This window comes from Lithobates pipiens, unplaced genomic scaffold (assembly GCF_037356315.1).
Source record: "Lithobates pipiens isolate NorthernLeopardFrog02 unplaced genomic scaffold, aLitPip1_a1.2 Scaffold_18, whole genome shotgun sequence".
NCBI lineage: Eukaryota > Metazoa > Chordata > Amphibia > Anura > Ranidae > Lithobates > Lithobates pipiens.
In genome coordinates, this window is record NW_027507758.1 from 351216011 (window position 1) to 351241084 (window position 25074).

At 42.2% G+C, this 25074-nt stretch overlaps 1 protein-coding gene across 4 annotated transcripts in view; it reads right to left on the reverse strand.

Moving 5' to 3' along the window:
- Positions 1 to 3918: 3918 nt before the first annotated feature.
- The window catches only part of OPA1 (OPA1 mitochondrial dynamin like GTPase), a 119219-nt gene continuing 98063 nt past the window's right edge, over positions 3919 to 25074 (reverse strand). For all 4 annotated transcript variants that reach the window (XM_077487478.1, XM_077487476.1, XM_077487477.1 and 1 more), the window contains 2 exons: positions 10334 to 10403; positions 3919 to 9231 (listed from right to left, as the gene is read on the reverse strand). In XM_077487478.1, the coding sequence (XP_077343604.1) occupies positions 10339 to 10403 (65 nt within the window). In that variant the 3' untranslated portion in view covers positions 3919 to 9231; positions 10334 to 10338. The remainder of the gene's footprint in view (positions 9232 to 10333; positions 10404 to 25074) is intronic.

Below are 25074 nucleotides of genomic sequence, written 5' to 3' on the forward strand. Positions count from 1 at the left end.
CTGTCGGGGCTGCGAGCGTTTAGCCAAAGCCCTGGGCGGACGAAAAAGCAGATTATGAGCGGAAAAAAAGCCATCTTAATGATGTCATCCAATGAGGCTCCAAAGAGCCGCTCACCAAGGAAGGGTAGATCCGTCAGGGCTTTTTTTTTTAGATGCCTGGTCCGCAGACCAGCGTTTTAGCCAAATCAGGCGTGTCAGCACCACTGCCCACACTGAAGCCCTGGATAGCAGAGGAAACGTATCCAGGGCCGCGTCACAAACGTACTTAAGGTAAGGCCTTACACCAACTGGTCTGCTAGTTCCACGCAGACAGGAGAGGCCTGTTGCTCCCCCAATTTGTGGTGCAATCGTTTTGCCCACTCAGTAAGTGTCTGCGACACAAGCGTCGAGGCCAGTACTGGTCGCATTGCTGACCCCACAACCATAAACAAGGAACGGGCCACTGCCTTGGCCTTCCTGTCCGTGGGGTCCTTAAATGCAGAGTCCCCTCTACCGGGATCATGGTTACTTTGTTTAACCTGGATACTGGGGGGTCCACAACCAGAGGAGCCGACCATTTTTTTTAAAAGGCTCTCCTCAAAGGGGTAACGCACTGCCATACTTTTTGGGACTGAAAAGGTCTGTTGCAGGCTATCCCATTCCTTGTATATGAACTTATCGAAATAAAATCAGCTACGGAAACACCTTAGGTGTACGGGCTGACTTACGGGAACCAAAAGGGGCCGCTACTTCAGCAGAAGGGTCTGCTGTATCCGGAATCCTCAAAGTATCACACACAGCTGTGATAAGTGCTCTAACTATCGCTTTGTCGCTTGCGGACCCAGACGGGGCATCATCCTCACTATCCAATCGGTCCTGGTCAGCGTCATCTGAAAACGACAGAGCAGGAGCCACCAGTCTCAGCGAGGCCCAAGTCTGCTTCAGAGCTCTCCCCGGAGGAACATATCAAGGACCGCCGACAAAGCGTCCAAAGGCACTGCATTGTTTGCAGACGAGACGGTTACAATTGGCAGAAAATCAGGGAACAGCAGTTTCTGAAGCCATGCTGACCAACCCTGTCTACCACCCTTGGGGACAGGTGCACAGTCCCACCCTCCTAGCTGCTGCAGACTGAGGGGCCCCCACCGCAGGACTCAACACCCTGACTGAGTTCAGCTACTAGTGCCTGTGTCTTGTGTCAGCTCCCAGGTGTCCTGAGTGAAAAACTGCGCTATTTTGAGCCTCAGGGACCAGCGCTGAGCATAAAAACCACGCTGGGGTACAACAAAATGGTCGCCGGGTGTCCAGTATAAGGGACATAATCACAGGGAAAATGCCCGAACTACAGTAAAATGGTTCCTGACCATGCTTCCCACTGAGGCACACCAAACATGGCCGACAAACAACTGTACCCAGAGAAGGACAGTGACAAAAGACAGTGAAAACGGCAGCAGAACAGTGCTATGGTGATCAGCATGTGCAGACCTCCAGACACCCAGAGGGGAGACCACAGACATCCAGGGACACAGCCACCCAGCGCAGCCCCCCATCCAGGTGAGAGCCCCCCGGGGAACACCTGGCTATAGGCACACACACCGCTCAGCAACTCATGCAGCATCCCCCACAGGGGTGGGAGGGGAGATGGGGACAGGGAGAGAAGAGGCAGGAGAAGGACCCCCGAATTGACCTCCCAGGGAATGCCCAGCTGCTCAACCCTGCCGAGGCATGGAGAGCTGTACTTACCATCCGGACGAGTTGGGGACATTCCATCACAGACCCATTCCCGAAGAGTACGGGGTGGCTGCTGGCCATGGCACACTGGCGCAGACATAAGTAGCCCGGTCATATGTGTACCCCGGAGCGTTGCACTCACCGGCCGCCCCTGGAGCCTGAGGGGCATGTCGTGGCCGACCCAGCGCGTAGCTATGGTCTGCACACGCTCGATGGCCAGGCTGGGAAGACTACAAGGATAACGGTATCCAGCCTGTCACCCAGCCAGATGTTAATAGCACAGGATCTTAAATTCTTGTGCAAAAGGCAAACATTCAGCAAAACAAAATCCCAGGACCGATGGTCCCGCAGGTTTCCTAGGTACATCTCTTTCACTAGGCATAAAAAAACTAAAGCTGCAGGAAGCAGGCTGGGGGGTTGTTACTGAAGGGACCGCCCCCCTGGGCGGAACTACAAAGTTCAGTTTTTTTACATGTATAACATGTTCTTCCTAGTCCTCTCCTGAAGGTGGTGTAACAACCCTATGGTCAAGAATAATGAAGCTGTGTCAGTCAGTGAATGAAAGAGAAACCTCGTTTTTCTATGCGAGGCCCAAGTAACCATCCTGGAGCCGCAGTGGCAGGATGGATCCGGTTGTGGAGGCTTTTTAAATCCTGCAAGGATCCCTCCTGGAGCTCCGCAGAGCACATCTTCACTTGTGCCAACACCTTTAGACACTGGTGAAAAAAACTGAGGTACTCCTGGAAGGAGGAGGGGTTATATAGGGGAGTCAACTTCCTGTATTGGGTGTGCCAGTGTCAAGAAAGTGAAAAATGTAGCGATGAAATAAGTGAATTGATGTGAACCAAATCCTTTGCAAATATGTGTAAAATTAAGCCTAAAAAGGGTTAAGGGGACTAAAGATAAGAAATCTCCATAAACACATTAACAAAAATGTCCATCATATAGCGAAGTGATATCATAGTAAAAGATGTCTTGGATCCTGTAGATCACCACATGGAAACACGCTTTCAAACAAATGGTATAGCTAATGCACGCTTACTGGTACAGGTGGACCCTCTGTCAGACAACAGAGGGCCAATCAGGCATGGAAGGCTCAAAACGACCAATGAGCCATACTGTCACTGAGATCCCAGAAGTAGGTAGGTGCACTCTATTGTTCTCTGCTTGGCATCCGCTGAGGAAAAACGAATGGCTGAATCACAAACAACCAAGTGGATGTCCAGCCACATGGATGAACAGGAACCCAAATGATCCACAGGAGATCCAATGGAGATGGTTATTACCAATGAGATATCACCTCGGCAGATGTAGCACAAACTCGGAGATAGGACCCAAAAATATATTTAATCCATGGACCATGGAAGAAAAAAAGAAAGAAGGGGCTCCGATGGTGCAGGTCAAAGTGGGTGGGTTTTATTAATAAAAACCGACATACAAAAAAATATAAAATGTGATCACAATTGAATAAAAAGCAGTATGGGGAATGATGTATCAGATATGCGATGTGATGATCTACACGATCCAAGACATCTTTTACTATGACATCACTTCACTATATGTCGGACATTTTTGTTATACGTGTTTTTGATGATTTCTTATCTTTAGTCCCCTTAACCCTTTTTAGGCTTAATTTTACACATATTTGCAGGGGATTTGGTTCACATCAATTCACTTATTTCAGTGCTACATCTTTCACTTTCATTACTTTTGAATCTTTGTCACATTCTAGTGTAGCTGCTTTTGTTTTTTGAGGTAAGCGCAGTAATCACCCTTTATCCACTGTGCCAGTGCCAACACCTGAAGTTTCCATCAGTCCCGATTAACTATAAGCCGTGAAAACAAAAATGAAACCACTGCTTACCATCAGCACCACAGAGGAACAAACAGAGAATTTCACACAGCCATGGGACTGCTGCACACTAAATCCTTTATTGGAAACAGCACATACAGAGCCAAAAGTGGGTATAGCACCCTACTGATTGTGTGATCACACTTCATCAAGGGCAAAGCCAGAAAACAGATCACATACGCTAATCCCATATGTACCACAGTTTTCTAGGTAGAGTACTGACAGCTGGCTTAAAAGTGTTTACGCTAAAAATAATAAACATTTTAACACGGTTTGGGACAGAAATGTGTTCAGTAATGTCTGAGTCAAGTAATTTCCTGAAACTGAGATTAAAATAAGAGACGCGGAAAAAAACCTGTCAAAATTGTATTTTATTTTCTCTCAGACCACTTACAGTTGCATTTAATAAATACCTGGGATCCCTTAACACATCATGCTGTATACACACCAGTTATGAGAGACGCCAAATGGTTTTAAGTACTAGGCAAGTATTCCAGACTGGGTGAAACCAGGATATTTTTACAGAGCTTAGTACAAAGCACCCTACATGTGACTGACATCCAAAGGCAGCTTTGGAAGAACGTTTGGTTTTTTTGATCAATCATCCCTTTTTAAACAGATTTTGAAGTCTGCTTTTTATAGTAGACAGATACAGTGTGATATTGACAGCCAAACAAGCGAGCAAATCTGATATCATACTTGATAATACATTCAGAACATATACTGGACATGAACACCTTATGATGTTTACATATTACAGTCACGTTAACTCGTATAAGTGTGACTAGCAGATTTCTATTACCTTGTTGCTGGTGTTCTGAATGTGTCCTGGTATATCAAAATATGTTCATATAGAACAAATCTGAATGTGGACATACGGTCAACTGTATAGCTAGATTTAGAGGCAAGGTATATATACCCTTCAACTTTTTATCCAAAACGGTCTGTTCAAGAATGCGGCCCATTACAAAGGTATAATAGGGTATAACCTGTGCCCTTTTATAAACAATTTTAATGGGTAAATGTGGTTTTCCCCAAAAAATTATTTCCATAAAGCACTTAAGAAAACTGAACAAAATGATATCTGCAAAAGTGCATGACGTGTAGTGGTATTTAACCACTTCAGCCCCGGAAGGATTTACCCCCTTCCTGACAGAGCAATTTTTGCGATTTGGCACTGCGTCGCTTTGACAATTGCACGGTCGTGCGACATGGCTCCCAAACAAAATTGACGTCCCTTTTCCCCCACAAATAGAGCTTTCTTTTGGTGGTATTTTATCACCTCTGTAGGTTTTATTTTTTGCGCTATGAAGAGAAAAAGAGCGACAATTTTGAAAAAAATAAAAAATCTTTACTTTTTGCTAAAAGAAATATCCCCCAAAAATATATAAAAAACATTTTTTTTCCCTCAGTTTAGGCCGATACGTATTAATCTACTTATTTTTGGTAAAAAAAATAAAAAAGCGCAATAAGCGTTTGATTGGTTTGCGCAAAAGTTATAGCCTCTACAAACTAGGGGATAGTTTTATGGCATTTTTATGAATGTTTTTTTTTTTTTTTTTTTTTAACTAGTAATGGTGGCGATTAGCGATTTTTATTGTGACTGCGACATTATGGCAGACACATCGGACACTTTTGGCGCTATTTTGGGACCATTCACATAGCGATCAGTGCAATTAAAAATGCACTGATCACTGTGTAAATGTGACTGGCAGTAAAGGGGTTAACACTAAGTGGTGCTGTAGGGGTTACGTGTGTCCTAGAGGGTGAGTCTAACTGCGGGGGGGGGGGGGGGGCGCTACGTGTGACACATCACTGATCACCGCTCCTGATCACAGGGAGCAGTGATCAGTAACTGTCACTAGGCAGAACAGGGAGATGCTTGTTTGCTTGCATCTCCCAGTTCTTCCTCTCCATGAGACGATTGCGGGTATCCCTGCGGTCTGACTCACGGAGCTTGCGGCGGGCACGCATGTACAGACCTTGTGACATCACGTAAAATAACGTGATTTTGCGCAGCGGAGCCAACCTGCCACAGTAAAACTGCGGCGGCTGATCTGCAAGCAGTTAAAAAGCATCTGCAATGTGAGGAAAAAAAAAAAACTATTAAAACAGGCATCGTAGATTCCTTACCTTTAACCAGAGCCTTTAAATATTCTGACTTCTGGAGAGCATCTGCTCCCCTGTTTTCCCAAAATGCAGTGCCCAGTCCAGAAGCAAACCCATCACTAGGCCTGCATTATACTGAGGGTGTTTCAGAGCCCATGCAAATATCAACTTACAGAAAATTGGTATTTGCATAGGAACACCAGGGGCCTTCTGCAGTGTTATCAAAAAAAAGTATGTTTTTTTGTTGACAACATAACCTTATACTGCCTACTAACTCCAAGGAAGGGCGTCCTAGCTTTTTTTTTTGTGCACTAGAGATATACAATAAAAGCAGCAGTAACAGTCATATTTTGGGTTGATCTCAGTTCTGGTAAGAGTTGGCCTTAATACTGGGAACTAGCCCACAAGACACAGGCCAAAGATGGAAAAGTGATGGATACAAAAGTAAGAAAGATAGTTTGGTTCTGTTCCATGCAAAAATACACTTAGCCAGAACTGTAATAAAATAAAATACCGCAATGCTTAAAGAGGTTTCAATATGCTGTTTTGCCTTTTTATTCATTTACATGTTTTAAAAAGAACTGTATCCTTTAGGATTTCTGAAATGTCAAATTAAGCATTTTGTTTTCTGTGGTATTTATCAGTATATAGCTGAAAACACATCAAACACATCATATTAAGTGTAAAAACCTTTAAGGTGTAAATTTCATTGAAATATTTTCATAAATTAAAATAGACACCAATTATATCCAAGTCATATTTCACATGTTGAAAACAAATATTTAATGTGCAGCAGAATACACAAAATCTGTGTATCCTACAAGCAGAGGATTCATTTGAAAATGTTTAAATTAACACATTCAATGAACACAGCTGAAATGTCATCCTTTCACCAGCCACAAATCTTGGAACAACATTATAGTCTGGTCTAAGGTCTGTGTGGGGCAGAACAGGTTCTGGAAAGCGCCTTACGCAGAGCCAAGAGCTGGAAGGTCCACTCTCTAGCAGTTTACAGACGTTGCACTGCAAATGTTAGGCTGGGGATGGCTGTGCCAGATAACTACAACATAGCAATCAGCTCTAACAATGATGTAGTGATTGAAAAAAGAATAAATTCATAGTGCCAGAAAAATTAAGTTATAGTTAGCGGATCTAAGGAAAATACATCAAACCTGCTAGGACACTAGGAAAATATGAGAAATGCTGGTAGTAGGAGGGGGTTATCCTAACCTGGCCTATTTTTTATTTTATTTTGCCAGTGTCCAATCTGCCTGTGGGCAGCAGTATAACCCAAAGGTTAACGACTTTCTCTGTCCCTAAATGACAAGAAAAATACATATTTCTGGGAATTACTCACAAAATGTCATTGCTGCTTTAAAGGAGCGATCAGCATATAAGATATGCTTTCATGAGACTATATTATGCTATCCAATTTTGAGTTCATTAGGTAATAAGAGCCCATATATAATATAGATGTTCAGTTGTGACAAGCAGTGATGTTAGAGACTGGTCTCATTTATTATTGTGTCTACAGTAGTTAATTTGACATTTCGCTCACTCCCCCATTGGAAACAAAGATCTAAGGAAAGAAAGTCTAATGATTCCTCTATCCACCTTGCTCGTCACCCCCACTGGGACATTTTCTTCAGAAAGCTCCTCCCACTGCTGTCAGAATAGAGTGCTTAGTGGCTGCAGCTGCTGATCGACAAAGGTTTTCCAGCGTGTTCGTTTGGCAGACATCAATCTAATGATCGACTTCTATTGAAAAGGGAGAATCGCACACAGAGTGAAATCCGGTCCTTGCTTAACTGGCTGAATTTCCATCTATACCTAGCCAAAGTGAAAAAGAATATAGCCAAGAGCTCATCATTTAGACACTTTGAGGAAAGGACATTTTTACTGCCATTGCTATTAAGACCTAAGAAATGTTTGTAGTATTAATGAAAACAAGGATTTCTGAAGGAAACAAAATAGATTTGTACTGGTAGAAGAAATCTTTCAGCAGTGGAAGTGCTTGAGGACATTGAAAAAAAAGTGCATAAATGAACATTGATACAGTTACAAGTATGATTCACTGAGCCTGTATTTATAAGAAGAAAATGGGCTTGCCTGGTAAACCATGTGACAATAAAAAAAAAAAATCTAATTCATTTGGGAATATATCCCTGCCTATATGGCGTGATGACAAGTGCTATTTTATTTAAAATCACATATATATATGGTCAACATAAAACTGCTGTGTTCTGGTATTATCATTTTAAACTCTGCTCTTCAGAAATGAAACAGCTGAAACATGACTGGTTACTATAGGAACCAAGAAATATTCTTATGGCTGCATTCTTGTTTGCCGATGGCAACCAATCAGCTTTCGACCACCATTAATGCATTGAAGAGTTTAAAATGCAAGAAGGAATTTGATTGGTTTCTATGGGCTACAAGAAATGTTCTTGTTAGAACAATCTCCTAACATCTTTACAGTGACACTAACTTCACTATAATCACATAATGTGAGGATTCGGTGCCTTATTTTTAAAGGTTTTTGAAACTTATTACAACTTTACAATTTTAGTGCAAATGTATGTAATGCACAATACAGAAAAACTCAATCACTAGGCCATCAAGTGCTTTCTACAAAAACTAGGACACAACTTTGATGTAATCATTTCAAACTTCTTCCTTGGTCAACTTTGTTTTTAGATATAATCAGTGAAGGGAAGGAAAAGCTGGCTATAAGCTAGTAGAATTTAGTTCACAATTTTTTGTTTTAAGAACATTCCTCTGACTTTCTAATTGTTAGTGGGTTCAAATCCATGTTCATATTTCGACCACAGTAATGAGAAGATTTGGAGTAGGGTGAAAACTTTTTCTCAAACAAATTTCTAACAGTGAATGTGGTTTTTGTTCAGGAAATTACATTCATTTCAAAAACGAATGTTAAAAAGAAACTACATTTTGAAGTACTTTCAAATGACAGTTATCCAGTCATTAAATGTACATTCATTCGAAACTCTACTAATGTATAGCCAGGTTAAGTTTGGTGCTCAATAAATAAATTATATACTACAATTTCACACTTAGCACAAGGCTTTCCAGGACAAAATGCCAACTGATGAAACTATATTGTGCTGATTGGGATTTAAACTGATCTTTTTCTTATTTCATTTCATATATTTTATGCCATTAATAAGAACACATACAAAAACATTATACACATGCAGTCTGCAATACTTCCATATAAGGAGAAATTAAATGGAAAAAGTGCTAAGGATTTATATACAGATGCTAAAATGACATATCATGCCCCAAATTATCAGATCAAGTAAAAATAAGCTGACAACTGTGATCAATGTACAGCACAAACACAGGACAGCAGCAACATGTAGGCAACTCCTCACTGGAGAGTGTTACAGATACTCATCAGTTCTTCATATAGCCATCAGGGAATCAAAGCCTCATATCAGGGCCTTTGTTCCTTGTGTATTACACAGCAGATAGCTTCATGTCTTCACTGTCTGTAGAATTCATACACCCGTTTGCTTCCTCCACTCTTAAAGAATTGCCTGTAAAGAAAAACATTTCACAGAATGCCATTAAAAGTGTTAGAACTGCCTGTTATAAATCTACTCTATTTAAAGCACATATGTTATTTTATGTCAATAAATATTCAAGCTGAATTCCAGGCTAAATGCTAATTACATGTGAGCTGTTTAGCTGTCAAAGGATTTGTAATTGTTTTAAGCCTGCTCCAAAATCCAATCACTTGTGCCAGAGAGTACAGCCAGATCCTGGGTCTCTCCCAGTGAGGATCTAACGAAGGACTCAACCTGTAACTAATGCGGTCATTCCTGTGCATCCCTGCAAAAATGGTAGTGTTAGGTTGACAGCAGAGTGCAAAGAAAAGACATGCGCTGTTTAGGAGACATTTACCTTGTAGTGCGCCGATGGAGGTCATCAGCACATGCGCAGCGAATAAACGGTCCTCCGTGCCATTTCTTCCCAAGCGTGTGCCGTGATTGGCAACTCCCGCATGCATGCGCGGGAGTGACGTCACGTGGCTCAGGCCAGTCACAGAAGGCGGAGTCTGCAGCCCCGTAAGGAAGAGGGGTGAAGATGAATGCTTCCACCAGCACAGACATTGTGGGCTTCATTTGCAGGTAAGTGCCACATAATGGGCTAGTATGCGATTCAGGGGCATAAAAGGGGAAGTAAAACCCATCAGGGTTTACTTCTGCTCTAAAAAAAATGCACTGCAGATGCAACAAGCAGGACTATTTAAAAGTGCAGCGCACAACCCAAAAATGCAGTGCACGGATGTGAACAATTTCATATAATTTAAAGGGGACTATTTTTCATGCACTTTAGAAGCACTGTAGCACTTTGAAAACACAGAAGTGTGAATGGGCCTTGAATCCTACATTGACTAGGATTACTGTTCCTTGACCACATAAAATCACAGCTGTAATCTGAGGCATTTGGAATAGCATCCTAAGTGCCAGTAATTACCCAGGACTGCAAGTGATTTTCTGAAGCCACCTGATTAATTGTCCATAATTAACACAGTTGCCAACGATGAGGAGACGGTTTTTAGTAAATAGGGAAAAACAAAGAAGGGCATCAAAAATGTAAAAACACTGAACAGAAGTAAACAGGAAAATGACATACTTGGGCTACTTCTCTTGATGAAGGGCTTCAATAAAGGCTTCAAGTTTTTCCTGGATTTCTCTTACTTTTTCTAAAAAGAGAAAAGTTAAAAAAGAAAAAAAATGAAACGTCCAATTCTGTATAGAAGACCCACCGTTTGACAGAATGATTGTTTAGACTGCAATGTTCACTGGTATGGAAAGGTTAAAACACAGCACACATTATCCCTGAGGGTGAGAGGAAAACAATTAGATTGGTCAGGGGACAAAGACTTTTAGGAAATTTGAGCTGTCAAACACCACCAAGGATTATGCAAGATATTAACCCATTTTATTAAAGAAAAAAAAAGGCTTTTTGAAGTGGATTTGTCTTCACATTTTAGACCTTGGGGCTTAGACAAGTGTAAAAAAGTAAGGTTAGGTTTCCCTAAAATGCCAAGCCTGTGCTGCACAGCACCTGTTCCTTGACACTACAAAAGATGACGACCAGCAATTACTAATCCTTGCTTTCTCTTTTAACATAATATCCTTAACCACCACATAAGGGTGTAAATTCATACTAGTCAAACTAGGCATATAATTAATATTTCAGCTAGAACATTAAAGGCCAACTATGTAATGAATTGAGGTTGGGAGTTGTCAGTGTAAATGTAGAGGTCAATGTCTCAGCTTTTAGCTGCCATGTTGTATTTTTACGGTTTACCTCCTGGATTCAAATTATAAGTTTACGTTTAGATGGGGTTGCCAGTGACCTGATGTACCTAAATGGTTAGTCTTAAAGTGTATGGTACCCTAACATTTCATATTCCTGGTATGCATCTGTTGTACCATGTACCTGTGGTAAAAAGTATCCTGCTCTCTTCGTATTTGTTTTCTTTGGTTGAAATAACTGGTGATTCTGCCAGTCCCTCTGCTTTCCTATTTCAAGGTGACAACACTAGGCATAAAAGCACATCCATCTCAGCGTTGTCAGTTTTATGGCTGTGTTGGGAGAACAGGCTGCCTATCCGCCAATGATTAGACTTGTGCTGACACGAGACCCCTCTCCAGCTTTTCCCTGGGAAAGTCAGTGGATTGCACTCTCTGCCTCCTAAAGACACACCCCCCCACTAAGGATGAGCTCGGGCATGTTCGCAAACAGCACGTGCAGAGCCCGCCAGGAAGTCGGCACTGCACATCGTTAATCACAGGCAGTGAGACATTTCCCAATCTCTGCAGCCGCACATGGGGACAATGTCTCACTGCTTGTGATTAGCACTCTGCAAAGCAGACTTCCTGGTGGGCTCTGCACGTGCTGTTTGCGAGCACGCCTGATCTCACCCTTAACCCCCCACCAATATACACAAATGTTTTCCTTGCATTTCAATTTTCAACGGAATGCTTGTTTTACAAAATAAGGGCTCACAAATACTTCAATCAAACCTGACAAATACTCATGCTGTATTGAAAGTTTCCCACTAACATCTAGGCTGGCATATATTTCAAGTTACAAGAAGATTTATGCTTATACTCAGATGAACCATTGAAGCATGAGAATCTACTGTGATACTTGGCCAACAGCAGCAGTGAATGCATGGTGCTTTTCACCCGCTGAGTTTTTCCATCAAATTACAATATGGTCAAATAGAATTAGAACCCCTGGTGGCTGAAAGACTACCTCCCTAGAAGGTCAGGAATGGCCCAGAGCAATGTTTGATTTGGAAGCATCCTTTATGATGATCAAAATATTGATGGTCACCCCAACACCCACATTAAAGTGGAACTTCACTCTCTCCATTAACACTGGTTATGTGTAATCCTTATGCTGCTAGCATTATTAAATAGATAGGAAGGTATATCATATTTACTGGTTTTCACTTTTTATTTTTTTACATTTCTTCAGTTACTTCCTGGTTTTCATGCCTAGTCAAATGTCATACATCCCAGGAGTCTTCAGGAGGGAGGAGTGTTTTTCCCAGATAAGCACACCCTCCTGTCTGCATGCCTGCGCGAAGGGCAGATAGATTCCAGGAAGTAAATGCTACATGAATCATCTGCCCTTACTTAAGATGGCCACATCAAGAAATGTGAGGTGTTATCTCAGCAAAATAAAGCATGGAGACATGGATGGATGGGGGGGTGCCTTGAATACTAAAAATTTATGTAAATAAGATTTTTACATCACACTTGCCTGTAAAAATCCTTCTCTTTGAGTACCTTATGGGATTATGAGTCAGGGTAATATTCATTACCCGCTGGGTTATACTTCACCTCCAGACCAAAGGTCTTTAGACAGGAAGTGAAATATATATATATATATATATATATATATATATATATATATATATATATATATATATAATCTTTTTGGAGGATCCGAGGGAACACTGGATCTTAGAAACCTCTGAGGGGCACCCCCCATAACTCCAGCTTGTAACCGCAAGATATAATTGAGGTGACACACTCGCCCTGAATTCCTGAATTGTTGTTTTCCAAATGTCTGCAGAGTGCAGCAGCCTTCCCCCACCTGATAGAGTGGGGGTGTCCCCTCAAAGGAAGTGTTGGGTTTAAAAGAATGTTGGACCCAGGGCTTTTTCTGGCCCTGGCCTTGCGGCTTGCCCCTGGCGCCCTGTTGGCAGCGGAACCGCCCTGACACAGACATTTGAGGAAGCAGTCCCTGGGTTTTTAAACAAGGAACATTTGGTGCTTTTCTTCACAGGAATTAGAGAACTCTTTCCTCCAGAAATCTTTTGTATATATTTGTCTAAGTGCTCACCGAATAAACGTTCCCCATGAAACGGGAAACCTGCCAATAACTTTTTACACAGAAGCTCGGCTGACCAGTTCTTAAGCCATAAAAGTCTGCACATATGTACAGACAAGAGAGCCAGATGAGCAACCTGCTGTACTGAATGCTTTAAAGCATCAACAGCAAAACACAGTGCTCGAGCAATATCTGTCTTACTTTCAGGCAGATCATCCTCCTGGTTAGGCCTATCTGGCCAGTTGACTTGATCCTTTACGGACTGGAAAATACCAATTGCTGCAACAGCTGGCTGAATGGCTGAACTGGCCAAAGAAAAAGGAAGCCTTTAATAATAACTCCAATTTCTTGTCAACAGGGTCTTTCAAGCCCTGAGCGTTATCTACCGGACAAGTTAAGTTCTTGTTTAAGGAAGAGACTGCTGGCATGCTCCATTTTTTTTAACAAACTTTTCATCCATGGGATATAAAAAGTAAAACCCAATCCCAATCAGCATACACCGCCTTTTCCAACAGGGGATGTAGCAGGAAAGTCTGTGCGACCTGAAAAGGCCTCAGAGATCCCAAATAGGACCAGGGGGTGCTCAGTCACCTCTGCAAGAGGCAACTTTAAGGCAGAAGGAACCATTTAGGTCAGATTTAGGATCAAAAACCTCTGACTGAGAGGCAGACATTGAATGGATATCTTCTTGTCCAGATTGCTCGGAAGCAGACTCATCTTCCGGGCACTCCACCGAATCCTGAGCTTTAAACTCTTCCCCATCCTCAACCCATTCCTGCTCCAGATGAGGAGACTCTGGGGAGGGGGATTTGTCATGCTTCCTGCCACCCTGCGGTATAGAGGCAATCCTGTGCTCTAACCCAGCTAGAACTGAGGACAGTTCATCCTTAGTGATAAAGGGTGAAGCAGCAGCGTTGACTGTAGGCACAATACCAGATAGGTGCAGCGGCTCAGATTGCCTGTGAGCCTCTGGTCTTTCAGAGGATACAACACTAGGGATACGACTAGATTCATCAAGAACTACTGATGACGTAGGTGAGCCCTTCCCTGTGGCATTAGTCCCACTCATCTTTTTGGAAGACATTCAATGTCACAAACAAAGAGTACTTGGGTGTAGTTAAAACACCTCAAAAGGGAGACCCTTTAATAGGGCTCAAGCCCCTATGCAACAATCCTGCTAAGAACCTTCAGCCTGCCAAGCAACACCTGTTGACTTATGACTTAAGTTGACCAGGGTAAGGAGAAATGAACCACTGCAAGTGTCTGTTCAGAGCCTCCTCTGTCCCACAGCTGCCTTCTGGAAGCACATGGTTGGCATACACAGCTTAAATAAGCTAGGTGTGCGCCGGAATGTTCTAGGCGAGTGGACGTGACTGTATTTGCGTACGACGCAAATCTTTGTGCACCCAGATAAAAGGCTACGGTGTGCGTGCAGCAAATCCATGTGTGCCATGGCCAAACATTAACTGCTGAGCCCAGTGGTGCTTCATTCTCTTCTCCATGGACATGAAACCTTAACCCAATCTAGATGTGTATGTATCTTGAGGCCAGATTCTGTTAACCAGGGGGGTGTTTAAAATGAGAAACAGCACCCCTGTCTGGATATGCACTTGCCATCTGCAATATGAATTTGAAGAATGTTGTTAAGCCATGCAAATGCTTGCTTAACCCATCAATATTATGCAGCACATGAGCACAATGCCTTAAATAAATGACTAAGCACCACTGTGTATAACCAACCTATGGTGAGCTCACAGAAACCTTGATTTCTGTAGAAGTTGCACAAGATGCATGAAAAAGTATATTGTACTGTTAAGACATAATGGGGGTTATTTACAAAAGGAAAATCCACTCTGCACTGCAAGTGCACTTGGAAGTGCAGTCGCTGTAGATCCGAGGGGGACATGCAAGGAAAATAAACTGTATTTTAGCTTGCACATGATTGGATGATAAAATCAGCAGAGCTTCCCCTCATTTCACATCTACCCCTTAGATTTAGAATGACTGCACTTCCAAGTTCACATTCAAGAGCACTTGCAGTGCAAAGTGGATTTGCCTTTCGTAAATGTCCCCTATTGTGTGATAAACCAATATAAGATGTACTTACCAGGATTTTACTCCAAATACCCAGTGAGAACAACCTAATTTGTAATAAAAAAAAAATAACTGCAAGGCTTGAAAACTAAAAGAATTACTATCTACATGGAAAGGGTCTTTTTGATAACAGATCACTTCCTTTAGAATAGATCATGTCTGCATAACATAAAAAGCACTGCTTACCTATTTCCTAATCAGACTGCACCTGAACACACGTAGCAGTCATTTAAAAAGGCCGCCAAGGTTTTTGCCTTTTTTTATTGCCTTTCCTGTTTAATCTGGCTAAACAGAGCAGAATAAATAGAATAAAACTAGCAGTTTAGGATATGTAAAAGAAAGGACACGGACACATCAGGACAGTGTGCAAACGTCCCGTTCATGAATAGGCTCAAGGTCTCTAAAAGAGGAAGATGGATGCCTCCCACATTACAGCAAACAGCAGCTGGTTGGTACAGGCAGCATCCTGTGCTTATCCTTCTGGCATGATGAATAGCTTTACCCTACTCCGGTAAATATACTGGCCCACGCATTACAAGCAGGAACTTAAAGGTGTATATACTTACATTATCATATCACAATTATATTACCAGCAAAGGAAGGAAAAGGGTATTTTTGAAGGGGTTTTCCATTCGCAAATGAACAGAAAACTCCATCATCAGCAGACCTTCCTTGAACACCTGCTGTAGGACGTGCAATAAAGAACACACACGTGCAATTTTTTTCCAAACTAAAAGTATTAATAAAAACATGTTAATATTGGTGAAAAAATAAAAATAAATCAATCCGGTTTACCAATTTTCAGCAAGATGGTCTATCAATAAGACAAAGATACATTTTGGCACCATTTGTCTACTACTTGACTCCACAGCCTAATCCTCCAGTTGTGCATCATTCTCTGCATATCACAATGTGACATTTAAATGTTCTCCAGCAATGCCACGATTCAGTTAAGTCTTATGAATCTGTACTACAGTTTAAGATGGCCACAAATGCCCATTGTAGAAATATCAATGAAAATTCAAGTATATAAAAGAGGAAAAATGAATCATTAGCAGTTTGCTGTAGGAATATCAAACTCAAAGAATCAGGGTGCCAAAAGGAAAAGGACAGTTCTGCAAGGGTTTACGTCAAAGTGCATCCAGAGCCATTTTTTGTTCTGAAATTTTAGAGGTAGTTATCATTTTATTACAGGTACTTATAATGTCAATTTATGCAGCGCTTTACATATGTATTATACATTCACATCAGTCCCTGACCTTATGAATCTTATAAATCTAAGGTCCCTAACATTCAGGTCCAATTTAGACAGGAGCCAATTAACCCACCAGCATGTCTTTGGAGTGTGGGAGTAAACTGGAATACTCAGAGGAAACCCACGCAGGAACAGGGAGAACATGAACTCTGTGCAGGTTGTGCCATGGTTGGGATTTGAACCGACAACTCAAGTGCTGCTATGCGGAAGTGCTAACCACTTAGCCACTGCACTGCCCCGTTATAAGCTTTATCAGGTTCGTATTGCCGTCAGTGTACAGACGATTCACCTCACTGAATTCTGGTAACCAGTGTCACTACAGTGGTGTGAAAAAGTGTTTGCCCCCTTCCTCATTTCCTGTTCCTTTGCATGTTTGTCACACTTAAGTGTTTCGGAACATCAAACCAATTTAAACAATAGTCAAGGACAACACAAGTAAACACAAAATGCAATTTGTAAATGAAGGTGTTTATTATTAAAGGTGAAAAAAAATCCAAACCATCATAGCCCTGTGTGAAAAAGTGATTGCCCCCCTTGTTAAAACATACTATAACTGTGGTTGTCCACACCTGAGTTCAATTTCTCTAGCCACACCCAGGCCTGATTATTGCCACACCTGTTCACAATCAAGGCATCACTTAAATAGGAGCTGCTTGACACAGTAAGGTCCACCAGAAGATCCTTAAAAGCTACACATCATGCCGAGACCCAAAGAAATTCAGGAACAATTGAGAAAGAAAGTAATTGAGATCTATCAGTCTGGAAAGGGTTATAAAGCCATTTCCAAAGCTTTGGGAATCCAGCGAACCACAGTGAGAGCCATTATCCACAAATGGCGAAGACATGGAACAGTGGTGAACCTTCCCAGGAGTGGCCGGCCGACCAAAATTACCCCGAGAGCGCAGCAATGACTCATCCAAGAGGTCACAAAAGACCCCACAACAACGTCCAAGGAACTGCAGGCCTCACTTGCCTCAGTTAAGGTCAGCGTTCATGCCTCCACCATCAGGAAAAGACTGGGCAAAAATGGCCTGCATGGCAGAGTTCCAAGGAGAAAACCACTGCTGAGCAAAAAGAACATCAAAGCTAGTCTCAATTTCTCCACAACACATCTTGATGATCCCCAAGACTTTTGGGACAACATTCTGTGGACCGATGAGACAAAAGTGGAACTCTTTGGAAGGTGTGTGTCCAAGTATATCTGGCGTAGAAGGAACACTGCATTTCATAAAAAGAACATTATACCAACAGTAAAATATGGTGGTGGTAGTGTGATGGTCTGGGGCTGTTTTGCTGCTTCAGGACCTGGAAGACTTGCCGTGATAAAAGGAACTATGAATTCTGCTGTCTACCAAGAGATCCTGAAGGAGAATGTCTGACCATCTGTTCGTGTACTCAAGCTGAAACGAACTTGGGTTCTGCAGCAGGACAATGATCCTAAACACACCAGCAAGTCCACCACCGAATGGCTGAAGAAAAACAAAATGAAGACTTTGGAGTGGCCTAGCCAAAGTCCTGACCTGAATCCTATTGAGATGTTGTGGTAAGACCTTAAAAAGGCTGTTCATGCTCGAAAACCCTCTAATGTAACTGAATTAGGACAATTCTGCAAAGATGAGTGGGCCAAAATTCCTCCAGGACGCTGTAAAAGCCTCATTGCACGTTATCGCAAACGCTTGGTTGCAGTTGTTGCTGCTAAGGGTGGCCCAACCAGTTATTAGGTTTAGGGGGCAATCACTTTTTCACACAGGGCCATGATGGTTTGGATTTTTTTTCACCTTTAATAATAAACACCTTCATTTACAAATTGCATTTTGTGTTTACTTGTGTTGTCCTTGACAATTGTTTAACCACTACAGATCCGCGCTATTGCCAAATGACGGCATTAGCGCGGACCTACATTTCCGGGACTACGTCTATTGACGTGGTCCCGGTTACGAGCGGCCTGCGCGCCCCCTGAGGGGCGCGCGCGGCGTGCTCTGTGATCGGAGAGTCCGTGAGACTCGCCTGATCACCGATCCGTGTAAGGGGTCGATCCCGACCCCTTATCACGTGATCAGCTGTCAGCCAATGACAGCTGATCATGTGATAGAACGGAGCCGGTAATCGGCTATTATTCCTCCTCGCGCTGACAGCGCGAGGAGAGAAAAAAAAAGCCGATCGCCGGCGGCCGTGATCGGGAGATCAGTCCCGATCACGGCCATCAATACAAGGGACCACCTGCCACCTGCCTGTGCCCACCTGCCTCCCGCAGTGCCATCCTGAAATAAAATAAAAGCAAAAGTGCCCCCCGTCAGTGCCCACAGTGCCACCCACAGTGCCACCCACAGTGCCACCCAATCTGCCTCAAAGGTGCTGCACCCCAGTGCCGCCCATCAGTGCCCAGCAGTGCCGCCCATCTGTGCCCAGCAGTGCCACCTATCAGAGCCACCTATCAGTGCCACCTATCAGTGCCCATCAGTCCCATCTATCTGTGGTACCTATCAGTGCCCATCCGTGCCACTTATCCGTGCCACCCATCCGTGCCATCTTATCTGTGCCCATCTTTGCCCATCAGTGCCGCCTTATCTGTGCCGCCTTATCTGTGCCTATTAGTGCCGCCTTAACTATGCCTATCAGTGCCCACCGGTGCAGCCCATCAGTGCCCACCAATGCAGCCCATCAGTGCCCACCAATGCAGCCCATCAGTGCCCACCAATGCAGCCCATCAGTGCCCACCAATGCAGCCAACAGTGCCGCCTAATCAGCGCACTTCAATGAAGGAGAAAAATGACCCGTTTGCAAAATTTTATAACAAACTATTAAAACATGATTTTTTTTTTTTTTTTGCATTTTTTTTTGTTTGTTTAGCAAAAAATAAAACTCCGAGCTGTAACTAAATACCACCAAAAGAAAGCTCTATTTGTGGGAAAAAAATGATAAAAATTTCATTTGGGTACAGTGTTGTATGACCGCGTAATTGTCACTCAAAGTGCATCAGCGCTGAAAGCTGAAAATTGGTCTGGGACTGAGGGGGGTTTAAGTGCCCAGTAAGCAAGTGGTTAAATTGGTTTGATGTTCCGAAACACTTAAGTGTGACAAACATGCAAAGGAACAGGAAATGAAGAAGGGGGCAAACACTTTTTCACACCACTGTATATACAAATAAACTACCGATGACGGCATTCTAGCATTAAGATACAAACTGCTATTTCTATTCCATTAAAACTTGCAGCAAGATCTCCAATGTGCTTTACAATTAGAAGCATTTACTAATAGAATGCTCTATAAAAGCGTTTAAGTGTGAAACGCATAAGGTATCTTTGCTGCTTGTAGTAACTTGCTGAAGTATTAATAAAAGTTTCCATCTCATGCTGGAGTGCCAACATTAGTAGTTTATTTGAATATACTTTCCAGAGGCAGGCTAGATGTGAACCTAGCTGTGACTTGCGCAAAACTACTTTCACTGGAACCGAAATTCGGGGAAAAATCGAAAACTTTGACATTTTGATTTGAAGAGTAGAGAAAAACATTTTCCAATGAGGATACTTGGTCAGCTGATAACCATTTATGTTAAGCCTTTCATTGACTTGGAAAAAATCTTCTCACATTCTGTTGGGTATCAAGTCAGGAAGTGAAGGAAAATCTCCCCAACGAAACACAATGCCCAAATTGCAATGCAAATATAGGTCTTCCAGTATTGACTTGCTCTACAAATGTTCCACGATAGGCTATATTATGCAGAACATTCTCTCTGATATGATCTAATGGGTGTGCTGTCCCTTTAAACCAACATTAAAGTGTTTGTTACCCAAAAAATAAAAAAGGTCAGATTTCAGCCCAAATTTTTGGCTGAATTTGGACCTGAAACAGACCAAAAGACGCACAGGGCTCCTGTGCAATTTGCACCGAGAGCAGCTGCGGAGATGCGAGAGCCAGTCACAATCTCCTGCTATGTATCCAATTCGCAATAGTGTGAACCTAGCCTAAAGCATGAATAAAAGCAGTGCTTGTCCTGTGTAACTTGGCATCTTATCACCTGAAAAAAACCTGGCTGATCCTGCCCTCCCCCTGTAAACTGGCTGCTGAGCCCTGACAACGTGGTCAGTTTATCCATCATCTGCAGCCCTGCTCTCCCCCTTCCCTTCCCTGCCTGTCCGCTTTGTCCACTCCCCAGCCCTAGCCTACTGCTGCTATTATAACTGCACTATAAACATAAAAATCCCCTCTGTAAAAGAGAATTGTGTGTCCCAGTGTCTGTGTTCCATAAAAAAAGATGTCAATCTCTACCTTGCATTAGAGTGTCTCCCGGCACTCATGTGACTGACACTGACTCTCTCTCTCTCTCTTCCCCTCCGGCTGACAGCGGGAGTTCCGCTATAGCTGTCAGACAGGGAGTGGAGAGAGCCAAGGAGTCACGTGAGCGCCGAGACACTCTGACATATAAAAAAGATGCAGATCTATACCTTATATCAGAGTGTCTCCCAGCACTCATGTGACTCTCTCACGTCAACCAGGGAGGAGGGGAAAAGAGTTGAGGCATCACATGAGCGCCAGGACACGCTCTGGTACAAAAAGGTAAAGATCGGCACCTTTTTTTTTTATAGAACACAGACACTGGGACACAGTTTTATTTTACAGAGGGGATGGTATGTTTATATTGTAGTGGGTCAACAACCAAATTAACAACAAAGCAGGGTGGATATAAATCAACGATTTTTTGGATTTAAATCGATTTTGGGGATTTTTATCAAATTTATTTAATAAAATGCTTTTGGAGTAAAAATCTATCCAAAGATAGTTTTCTATTTAAAGTGGTTGTAAACCCTTACAACACACTTTGACCTACATGTAAGCCTAGATTAAGGCTTACCTGTAGGTCCAAGAAATATCTCCTAAACCTACACGGTTTAGGAAATATTTGCCGAAAGACAGGCACAGCTGTCTATGGCGCATGCGCCGTAGACAGTGGCGCGCAGGCGCACTGAGCGCGCCGCGGTCAACGGCGATATGCCGCGAGTGGCGGCTCCCATGTGCATGTGTGGGAGTGACGTCTTCGTGGCTTCGCCAAATGACAGCGGCGGGCCAGCGACACCCACCGAGAAGATGGATGCGCCGGACTACAGGGGACAGTAGTGACTTCACTGGCTCCTGTCTCAGGTAAGTGACACATAATGGACTACTATGCGATGCATAGTAGTCCATTATGCTTTACCTTTGCAGGGAATGAAAGAGGAAGTAAACTCATCAGGGTTTACTTCCTCTTTAAGATACATTAATAATTTAGTTTATTCAGCATAAAATAGAGCTTAGTTTTGTAGCATGAGGCTGTATATTCTGCAATATTTAAATTTTTGGTAAACTCAGTCAATGAATCCAAACTGAGATAACATGCATTGCATTGATGCATTCAAACAATTTCATAGTAAGCATGAGATAAAACAAAAGTTCAGGAATATTCCTTTATTCCATTGTTTTACAAATCTATGTACACTAAAAACCGTATGATTGAATTGGTTCTGATATTGTGGTTTTTATAACCTGATAGCTTATTATTCTAAATAGGAATATTTTGAATAATAAGCTGCATATTTGCATTTTGTTTGCAAATATTAAAGATTCTAACTACCAGCAAGGATAAGTCCTTACATATAAGTCCTGCCATTTCAGATCCATCATGGCAGTGCCTGTTAGCGGGCATTCACTCACCTGCTGTCGCCACATCCCTCATCTTTTTGTGTCACTGCAGCATCACCAGCTGTCCCATTAAAGTGAATGGGACCGACATTGAGTCAACATCGGGTCAGAGGAGGAGCCGCTGCAGGACAGAGATGACAGTTGGTCTTCAAAAATTATGATTTAAAATCGAGTGGATTTAAATGCACTTGATTTAAATCAAATCCATCCTGCAACAAAGTGTACAAAATATACGTGCAAATGCAAAAAATTATAAAGAATTAAATAAAGTGCTCGTGTGCAATAAATAAAAACATGTCCTGCATATAATTCAATGCCAAATAATAAAATAGTGCCAGCACATTGCAATCAACTCTCATAAAATTCATAAAAATGTGCCAAAATAGTTCAGACATTATAAACTAGTGAATAGTTCATGAGAATCTCAGTGCCAATACAGTACTTGTAAAAATTAATAACGTCAGAGCTTCAACATCACTTTCATTCAAAGTGCTAAGCACCTACACAATTGTCACAACCACCTTAGTGTACTTCTTACCAGAAGCCATCAACCTCCAAATTATAAGGGATTAATAGCAAAATGTGTAGAAACACCCTCTGGCCTCTACTGTTTAGTAGCGGCAGTTGGGTTTCCCACTAGGTGGTACACTATTGAGCACAGCTCACTCACACCGCCCACCCAAGGTAAGTGGCCCCGGAGTGGATTCTTTAATGTGCCACTGCCACCTAGTGGGGAACCGGGCTGCCGCTACTGAACAGTGGAGCTGTTGCTTCTGAGGCCAAAGGGGGTTTCTACATGTTCTGCTCCTAACCTCTTAGAATTTGGAGGTTGATAGCCTCTGGTAAGAAGTACACTGAGGTGGAGAGGTCAACACTTGTGGAGATACTTACCACTTTCAACGGAAGTGGTGTTGAAGCTCTAAAGTTATTAATTTAACAAGCACTGTATTGGTATAGGGATTCTCATGAACATTTCACTAAATATTTATTATGTCTGAACTGTTTTGGCACATTTTTATACATTTTTGGATGAATTATTTGCAATGTATTGACACTAATTATCTGGCACTGAATTACAGTGGGGACAATTCTAATTTTATCCCCAGCAGATTTTGTAAGTTTGCCCACTTACAAAGAAAGTAAGGGTCTATAATTTTTTTTATCATAGCTGTATTTTCAATGATAGAGACACAATATCAACCAAAATGTTATAAATGGAGTTAAAGTTCAGCGAGCATTTGATCTCCAAGCAAAACACGACTTGGAAGAGAAACCCTTGTTGGCAAGCACAGAGCCAAGACATTTCTTGTAGTTGGTTACCAGGTTTGCACACATCTCAGGATGGATTTTGGTCCATTGTGCTTTACAGATCTTCTCTAAATCCTTAAGGTTTCTTGGCTGTCACTTGGCAACTTGAAGTTTCAGCTCCCTCCATATATTTTCTATAGGATTAAGGTCTGGAGACTGGCTAGGCCACTCCATTATCTTAATGTGCTTCTTCTTGAGCCACTCCTTTGCTGCCCTGACAGTATGTTTTGGGTCATTGTCATCCTGGAAGACCCATCCATGACCAATCTTCAGTGTTCTGGCTGAGAGAAGGTGGTCCCCATCCAAGAATTTACAATATATGGCCTCATCCATTGGCCCCTTCAAAGCGGCAAAGTCGCCCGGTACCTTTATCAGAGAAACAGCCACAAAACATAATGTTTCCACCTCCGTGCTTGATTGTACGGATGGTGTTCTTAGGGTCACAGTCAGCATTTTTTGTTCCTCCAAACACAGCGAGTCAAGTTAATGGCAAAGAGCTTAATTTTGGCCTCATCGGACCATAGTACTTTCTCCCAATCCTTTTCAGAATCATTTAGATGTTCATTGGCAAACTTCAGATGGGCCTGCACATGTGCCTTCTTGAGGAGGGACCTTGTGGGCACTGCAGGATTTCAATACATGACAGCATATTGCGTTACCAATGGTTTGTTTGGGGACTGTGCGCCCAACTGCCTTGAGATCATTCACAAACTCCTCCCGTGTAGTTCTGGGCTGATCCTTCACTTTTCTCATGCTCATCCTTACCCCCTAAGGCGAAATCTTGGAGCTCCAGACCGAGGGCGAGTCATGGTTATTTTGTATTTCTTCCATTTGAGAATAATCACTCCAAAAGTTATCTCCTCACCAAGCTTCTTGCTAATGGTCTCGTAGTCTTTTTCTAATAAAACACAAGTTGTCGTTAGGAGCACAAGAGCACATACTGTAAGCCAGTCTGGGAACCAGAATTATTGTTGGTTGGTAGGGGATCAAATACTTATTTTACTCACTGAATTACAGCTCCATTTATAAAATTTGTAACATGTCTTTTTGCTGGATTTTTGGATGATATTCTGTCTCTATCATTTAAAATACACCTATGATAAAAATGATAGACCCTTCATTTCTTTAAGTGGGCAAACTTATAAAATCTGCAGGATATCAGATAATTATTTCCCCCACTGTATATACAGGGATTTTTTTTTATTGCACATGAGCACTTTGTGTACAGTTTTCTGCATTCGCACGTAAATTTTGTGCACTTTGATGTTAATGTTGGTTTAAAAGGGGAAGCGCAACTATTAGATTATTTGTATATATTTAGTATTCAAATATTGTGGTAGCAGCAGCCCTATATTACTACTATTTGTGGGCATGGAGTGCAGGTTGTTCTCTTTTTTTATACTTTCTAATATGGCCACCTTAACAGGCCAGTAGTGCCCTGTATTATGTGACAATATGTAGTGATACGCATGTTGCGGGCAGTTACATTCTCATTTGATATGTGTAGCACAGTAAATTGTCCAGATTTCTTGGACCTTTTCACTGACTGAACCCTAGGCACCTTTATTAGACACACCTTTGTCCAAAACACTTCACACAGGATAAGAGAGAACACCACACAAAAGACTAATAAAAGGAAGGCTCTGCATCACAAGTTATATACGCAATAACAAAGCATACTGGAGGT